General features: G+C 31.6%; 1 protein-coding gene and 1 pseudogene across 1 annotated transcript in view; both read left to right on the top strand.

Annotated features, from left to right (window-relative positions):
* On the top strand, nt 3244-6996 carry LOC104713963 (annotated as a pseudogene).
* LOC104747122 (probable pectinesterase/pectinesterase inhibitor 39) overlaps nt 7576-8545 on the top strand; it is a 5459-nt gene continuing 4489 nt past the window's right edge. Inside the window, exon 1 of the mRNA XM_019229565.1 lies at nt 7576-8211. Coding sequence (XP_019085110.1) covers nt 7617-8211 — 595 coding nt within the window. The 5' untranslated portion in view covers nt 7576-7616. The remainder of the gene's footprint in view (nt 8212-8545) is intronic.

The raw sequence follows: 8545 nt of genomic DNA, 5'->3' as shown, positions 1-8545 counted from the left end.
TCATGAATTATATTCATGAAAATTTCTCAAGTTTTAAATATCTTCAACTCAATTTGATGTAAATAAATAATATTTTTTCAATTATAACCAAAAATATTATTGCAAAGGATATTTGCTTCACCTGTACAAATAACAATAAATAGTATAATAGTCAAATTAAGCTTGATTTTACAGTTTAGAGGTATAAAGCAAAGATTGTCTGAGTAATGTGAAAAAAAAAATCAAAATGCATTCTCTTTTTTGTGTACACATAATTCGATTAAGAATCTTTCGTCTTGTTGAGTACAAAAAAATTATTAAATTATATAATTTTGGATTAATACATGAACTTTCAAATTTAGACAAAAAAATTCATGAACTTTGTGAGAGACCATTTAATATATCAAGTTTTGTTGAGTAGCCGTTTAAAACATCAAATATCGTTGAAGACGCCAAAAACAACATGCCGTTAAATAGCAAAGTAACGGTCGTTAGTTGCTCAGTCATCTCATTTATCGGTATGTCTATTTTGGTTTGGTCAACAATATCTATACTATTAAAAGGGAAACATTATTTACAAGGCAAAATGAATCCTGAAATATATGACATAAAATGACCCTGAATAAATTAAAAAGCATACAATACAAAAGGGATATTAAAGTAAATTTGATAATAAAATGCACGGATCCTATATGCCATGGATTAATTCTGTTCGGATCATGTATTAACTGTTCATAGCTGTTTTTCATATTCCCGTATCCAAACAGAATCGAAACAAGTATGTGCAATAAAATTCAAAAAAGGTAAGTAGTTTTGCGTAAACAATTTAAGGAAACAATAATTTTGATATTTATGTATATGTTTAATTTGGGCAATTAATTTCGAAATTGTATATATGTAAACTTATTTAATTTGATTTTATATTTTGAGATATATCCGGAAACAAGAAATTATGATGTTACCTAATATACAAAATCATCTAAATGTTTATAGAAATAATTTAAATCGGTATCTATTGAAATCAAGCAATTAAATACAAAATTATATATATATGTATAAAAATATAATTTGGTTATATATTGTGAGATATCTGTAAACAATATTTATGATTTTATATTATGATTTCAAACATATGTATTACATATATACAATATGTTTAAATCTTGGATACTGAATTAAGATATACATACGTTTGAAACTACTTATAACTTATCATTTTATCAATGCATAAATGTGCGGATCCGAAAACATGTTACAACTAAAGTAAAACAACAGTATTTTAAATATGTTTTTTTTTCTTCAGCTTATCTAGCATAAGCATGTACAAAACAAGAGATAAAAGAATGTTAACTGACACGGCATGTATGTGTGATTCTATTAACTGAATGTTTCAAAGAAATTATTTTTCTTCATCAAATACTTTATTTTGTTTTGAATCAAACTATTACGTGTTTGTGTGCTAAATATGTAGGAACATGATTTTGAGGAAATGAGAAAAGAATAATGGGACGGAAACGGGATGGAAGGAGGAATAAGATGAGATTAAAAATTTTCAAAAATCAAAATCCAGGATCATGTTAGAATTAAAATAAATTAATGCTTCCAATATATTATGTAACATATTTTTCAATTTATCTAACACAAAAATGTCAAAAAAATATTCAAAAGAAAAAGAAAAAACATTAAACTATGTTCTATAATAAAAAAAAAAAAAATCAACCATAGTTATGAGACATATACAGGACATGATGGATTTTATGTCCTAAATTAGACATACCATCTTTCTGTTACTATTTTTTAATATAATTGTTTTTACTGATAACAAAAACAAATTTGATCATTTTTTTGTCTAAACCGAATTAAAAATAAATCAAATACTAAACTGATACAAAAAAGTTTGGATTATGAATGTTAATAACATTTATTAAAAATATGTTTACAAACATAATCCGCATGTACGTAATAAATTATAAATGTGTTAGTAAATTTAGTTTTTAAAATCAACCCCGCACGTATGTGCGGGTCCGAATCTAGTTTGGTGTTTTACATAGCTAGTCAACAAAAATTGATGTATTAAATGGCCTTCCACAAAATTCATGGTTTTTTGACCTAAATTTGAAAGCTCATGTATTTAATGACATTTTTCCCCAACAATATCTCTTTCAATATTTCGTTCTATGGTGTTACTGTTAGCGTTGCGAATTTCTTAGGGGCATTCTCAAAAATGCCCCTTTTTCCATACCCCTTTTTAAAAATACCCCTTCATGTTGACCATTTTTAAAACTACCCCTCTTTATATACAAAATGACCAAATTACCCTTTTTTGAGTGACAACAAGAATGTACAGTCATCAAAATCGAAAATATTTTCCCGCCAAAAAAATTTCCCGCCAAATTTTTTTTCCCGCCAAAATCGAAAATTTTTCCCGAAAAAATTATCTTTTCCCGCCAAAAAAAAAATTTCCCGCCAAAATCGAAAATTTTTCCCGCCAAAAATATTGAAATTTATACATTTTAAAAACATTGTAAACGCTTTTAAAAATCTTTTAAAAGTGTTTACAAGGTTTTTAAAAAGTTTTTAAACACATTGTAAACGCTTTTAAAAACCTTGTAAATGCTTTTAAAAAGCTTGTAAATGCTTTTAAAAGGTTTTTAAACACCTTATAAACGCTTTTAAAGCATTTACAAGGTGTTTAAAAACCTTTTAAAAATCTTATAAAAACTTTTACAAGGTTTTTAAAATCATTGTAAAAGCGTTTACAAGGTGTTTAAAAACCTTTTAAAAATCTTTTTAATAACTATTTGAAAACTTTTTAAAAACCTTTTAAAAACCTTTTAAAAATCTTGTAAAAGCGTTTACAAGTTGTTTAAAAACCTTTTAAAACTCTTTAAAAAATCTTGTAAAAACCTTTACAAGGTGTTTATAAGGTAGAAACCTTATAAAACCTTTTAAAAACCTTGTAATTTTTTTTTGGCGGGAAAAATTTCGGCGGGAAATTTTTTTGTCGAAATTTTTTAACAAAATTTTTTTGACAAAAAAAATTTTTGGCGGGAAAATTTTTTCGAAAAATTTTTGGCGGGAAAATATGTCGGAAACTTTTTTGGCCGAAAAATTTTGTTTTTTTTTTTATTGAATAAAATAATTTTCATCTAAGGGTAAAATGGTCATTAAAAATTAAAAGAGGGCAAAATTAAAAATGGTCAGAAAAGAGGGTATTTTTGAAAAGGGGTATATCAAAAAAGGCGTTTTTAACAAATTCTCAATTTCTTATATAAGTTCCTCTTTCATTACAGCTCCGATCACTATATTTTGAATAATCCGAGATGAAGAAAGAGTCTAAACAGATTATTCTCAATATTCTTCGATTGACCTTTCTCCTACTCTTCTTCTTATCCACCGTATTCTCTTCTCACTCACCACACAAAACGCAGCGTTTTACATCCTCCGATGACATCATCGCCGCACTAAACCAAACTATCTCAAAGGTCAATCTCTCTTCCTCCAACTTCTCCGACCTCCAAAACCGTCTAAGCTCTAACCTAAGCCATCGCGACCGCTGCGCATTCGACGACTGTCTCCAGCTACTCGATGACACCGTCTTTGATCTCACCGCCGCGATATCCGAGCTCCGATCTCATTCTCCGGAGATCCATAACGTCAAAATGTTACTCAGCGCCACGATGACAAATACACGAACGTGTATCGATGGTTTTGCTTCTAGCGACGAAGACGACGAGGAAGATTCGAATTATAATAATAACAAGACGTATGGAGTGGCTGAGAGCTTGAAGGAGAGCCTATTCGATATCTCTAGCCACGTCAGGAACTCGTTAGATATGCTTGAGAATATTCCGGGGAAACTTGAGGAGGACGTTGGGTTTCCGATGTGGGTCTCAGGGAGTGACCGCAACCTACTTCAAGATCCCGTGGATGAGAGTAAGGTTGATCTCGTGGTGGCTCAAAATGGTACAGGAAACTATACAACCATAGGCGATGCCGTATTCGCCGCTCCCAACTCGAGCAACAGCAGGTACGAAAACGTTAAATATTAGGTTTGGTTGGTAAAGGTGGTAACGTGTAGATTTTTTTTTGGTAAACTGAGGTGGTAACGTGTAGATGACTATAGCATTCTGCATTTTTTTTTTTTTTGTAATTAATTTATTTTCCAAAATTTGTTTTGGTTCATGATTCATTCGATCAATTTCCTTGATTTTGAATTTGATTCTTTTTTATTTATAGAGACTAAAATTTTAGATAGATGGAAAGGAAAAAATAAAAGAAATCTAAACTTAATTTGCGCTCAAAAAGTGATACAACTCACAAATAATTCTGAGTAAGTTAGTGAGCAGATAATTCTTCTTTAGTCTTGCCTTGAATATTCGTATTTTCGAAAATCTTCATTCTGTTTTTTAACAACGTTTTTCCAAGTTTCCAATAGAATTATATTTCTTTCTTTCAAGTTACTTTGCTTGTTTCAACGATATATCTCAAACTTGGTTTTAAAATTTTTGAAAAAAATAATAATTTAAACTTGTTCTATACTCATCACAGTTACAACAAACAACATATCTTAAACTCGAAGAACAAGGTTTGTTTCTTCTATTCTACGCAAAATAAATGACCAAACACATCTGTACTCAAATCTTCATAATATTGTGTAATCACTAGTGTCTACGGAAATTTTAGTTGCGTTGATATCACTAGTTTCTTTTTGTTCCTTTTGTGTGTGAGACAAAAAAAAATAACGAAGAACGTTAACACTAATGATACAATGTAAGTATGTAACCAAAATTTCCATAAACGTTACTCAAAGAGAATCAAGAAAAAAATCTACATGATGAATGAAAAAGATCTCAAAATAAACTATGATCAACATGTAATCAAATCATGCATTAATGAAGCCAAATTAAACACAAAATTACATGAAATTTTCAAAGATATCATTGTCCTGTCCATTTAATTTTAAATCATTCTGATAAAATTCTAAGTATGTAACATTAATCCAAAAAAATCTAAATATGTTTAAAGCATATCATTTACATTATATTTGCATGATCACTTTAATCGGAACCGTATCACATTGTAGTGAGTGGGATACGTGTGTACATATTTTAATTTTCTCATGGTCGTCGCCAATACTCATACTTGATTTACTTTTGGAAGATTCTCAAAAATAGCATCAAAATAAGTTTTTTTTCTCAAACTTAGCACCACATCTTTAAAATTCCAAAAATAGCACCAATTAATCTTTCAAAATTAAATCCTAAATTCAAAATACTAAACCCTACATCTCAAAACTATACCCTAAATGTGAAATTGAGAACCCAAACCTAAAAAAACAAATTCTAAAAATTAATTTTAAATATTTTAATATGATAAATATTGCTATTTTTAGAAATTTATGGAATATGTGCTATAGTTGTCTATAAAAATTGTTTTAGTGCTATTTTAGGGTATTTCTCTTTATTTTACTATATAGTATATACATGTCTTTATTTTCTTGTAGCTTAAAATTTCATAGCTATGCCTTTCTTTTGAACTTTTGAATATCTATAAAGTCGACGCCTCAATGAGTGTATATTGATTTTTTTTATGGTAGGTTTGTGATATATATAAAATGTGGGGTATATTTCGAAAACATTGAAATACCGAGGGAGAAGACAATGATATGTTCGTCGGGGATGGAATCGGACTGACAGTAATAAAAGCTAACCGTAGTTATGGAGATGGATGGACAGCATATTACTCTGCCACCGTTGGTAAGTCCTTCAGATTTAAAATGCTATACAATTTTGCAGCTTGTATTAAATATTAGGCAATTTACGACAATGTTTGCAATTTTTTGCAAGTCATTTACGACAACTCTATATATGTCTATCATATTATTGTATTATCTTAAATACAATATATAATTGTATATGCAGGCGTGAGAGGTAGTGGCTTCATAGCTAAGGACTTATCATTCGTGAATGATGCCGGACCGGCTAAACACCAGGCTGTGGCATTACGAAGTAGTTCTGACCTCTCTGCCTACTACAGATGCAGCTTTGAAAGTTACCAAGACACCATCTATGCCCATTCACACAAACAGTTTTATCGAGAATGTGATATATATGGCACGGTCGACTTCATATTTGGCGACGCATCGGTTGTGTTCCAGAATTGTAGTCTCTTTGCTCGTAGACCAAATCCTAACCAGAGAATCATATATACCGCTCAAGGCCGGGAAGACTCACGTCTACCCACAGGCATTTCTATAATTCATTGCAAGATCTTGGCCGCACCTGAATTGATCCCTGTGCAAGCCAACTTCAAAGCATATTTAGGCCGTCCGTGGCAACTATATTCTAGGACGGTTATCATGAAATCGTTTATTGACGATCTGGTGGATCCTGCCGGATGGTTGAAGTGGAAAGATGATTTTGCACTTGAAACCTTATATTATGGAGAGTACATGAACGAAGGGCCGGGGTCGAACCTGACCAACCGGGTCCAGTGGCCTGGTTTTAAGCGTATAGAAACCTTGGAGGAAGCAACTGAGTTCTCTGTTGGTCCATTTATCGAAGGCAACAAATGGCTTAATTCTACCGGAATTCCTTTTACTCTTGACCTCTAGTCTAATCATTACAAATTTTGATAGTAGCATATAAGCAAAATTTCATTAATACATTACCATGCACATATAGTTGTAAGCTGGATTATCAAAAAAAAAAATGTAAGCTGCAGGGGATCAAGTCATTTAGTTTATTTATTACTTGCTATAATATAAGATCGATGTGTTTTGATCTTTGTATTAATTGATTTTGAGAAGTAGGTACCAGCTAGTAAGATGTGTTCTGACCTTTGGGTGTTAATGGGTTTTGGTAAGTAGGTACTAGCTAGTAAGAAGTGTTTTGATCTTTGCATATAAGCAAAATTTCATTAATACAATACCATGCACATATAATGTAAGCTGGATTATCAAAAAAAGAAAAGAAATTGTAAGCTGCAGGGGATCAACTCATTCGACAATTTATTACTTGCTATAATGTAAGATCGATGTGTGTTTGATCTTTGTGTTAATTGATTTTGGTAAGTAGGTACCAGCTAGTAAGATGTGTTCTGACCTTCGGGTGTTAATGGTTTTTGGTAAGTAGGTACTAGCTAGTAAGATGTGTTTTGATCTTTGTGTTAATTATTTTTGGTTAGTAGCTACTAGCTAGTAAGATGTGTTGATCTTTGTATCAATTCGTTTTGGGTAGTAGCTACTAGCTAGTAAGATGTGTTCTCTAATCTCTGTATTATTATTTTTTATGTAAGCATGGAAAGGAATATTCACAACGTCTTTTCAAATGTAGAAATAAGCTACAAATAGAGCAGATGGACAAAGCAAACCAAAATTATCCTTTTAAATCAATTTATCTAAATAAGTATATATTAAGTTGAAATAATTACTATTAAAAGGATTTGTGTTAGTCAACATAATATTAAATTCCCAGTTTCTCTTTTATTTAATTTGTTGTATATAACATTCTTCGCATATATATACCTTGCGAAGTTTACATAAGACCACACACCATTCCCTTTTTTTACATTTCAGCTTTGTCTTTTATTTTTTTTCTTTCGATTCTACTACAATCTTAAAGAAAAAAAGAAAGATGAATAATCCAATTAGAAAGAAACCAAAACACTTAATTTTCAACTTACTGCCATTAACCTATCACATAATCTTCTTATCCACCGTCGTTTCATCTCATTCACCATCATACACCGCTCACAAAACACAGCACTTGACCGAAACCAAAGTCACCCCTGAGCTCGTAATCGCCACCTTAAACCTAACCATCTTAAAGGTTAGTGTCTCTTCCTCCAGCTTCTCCGAACACCAAAACAGTTTTGGTCCAAATCTAACCAACCGTGAACGTTGCGCATTAGAAGACTGTCTTGGTCTACTCGACGACACCATCTCAGATCTCCAAGCCGCACTATCTAGCCTCCGATCTTCATCCTTTGAGTCCCATGACGTCAAAATGTTGCTCAGCAACGCCATGACAAACCAAGACACGTGTCTAGATGGTTTCTCGAAATGTGGCAATGAGACTAACAATGATATGAGTGTTGAATTGCCTAAGAACTTGAAGGAGAGCATCTTAAATATCTCTAACAACCTCAGTAACTCCCTCTACATGCTTCAGGTGATGTCGAGGAAGAACCCGTCCCGGGAATCATCTGATGTTCACGTTGAGTACCCGGGTTGCACTACAAGAAAACAGGCAAATAGCGACTGCACTATTAGTCACTATTTAGTCGCTAAACGGTGTGTTACGACTAAATAGCGACTAAAACCAGTAGTCGTAAATCAAGAGTCGCTAAAATAAATAGTCGTAAAATTAGTCGCCAAATAGCGACTACATTACGACTAGTTTGCATAGTCGTAAATTTAGTCGTAATATAGTCACTAAATTTAGCGACTACGTTACGACTATTTTACGACGACGCAAAATAGTCATAATGTAGTCACCAAATTTAGTGACTAATTAACGACTAATTACCGACTATAGTTGTATTTAAGTATTTATACATTATT

This window comes from Camelina sativa, chromosome 2 (genome assembly GCF_000633955.1).
Source record: "Camelina sativa cultivar DH55 chromosome 2, Cs, whole genome shotgun sequence".
NCBI classification, from domain to species: Eukaryota; Viridiplantae; Streptophyta; class Magnoliopsida; order Brassicales; family Brassicaceae; genus Camelina; species Camelina sativa.
The sequence above is the reverse complement of the archived record's forward strand: the minus strand, read 5'-3'. Positions and strand labels throughout refer to the sequence as shown.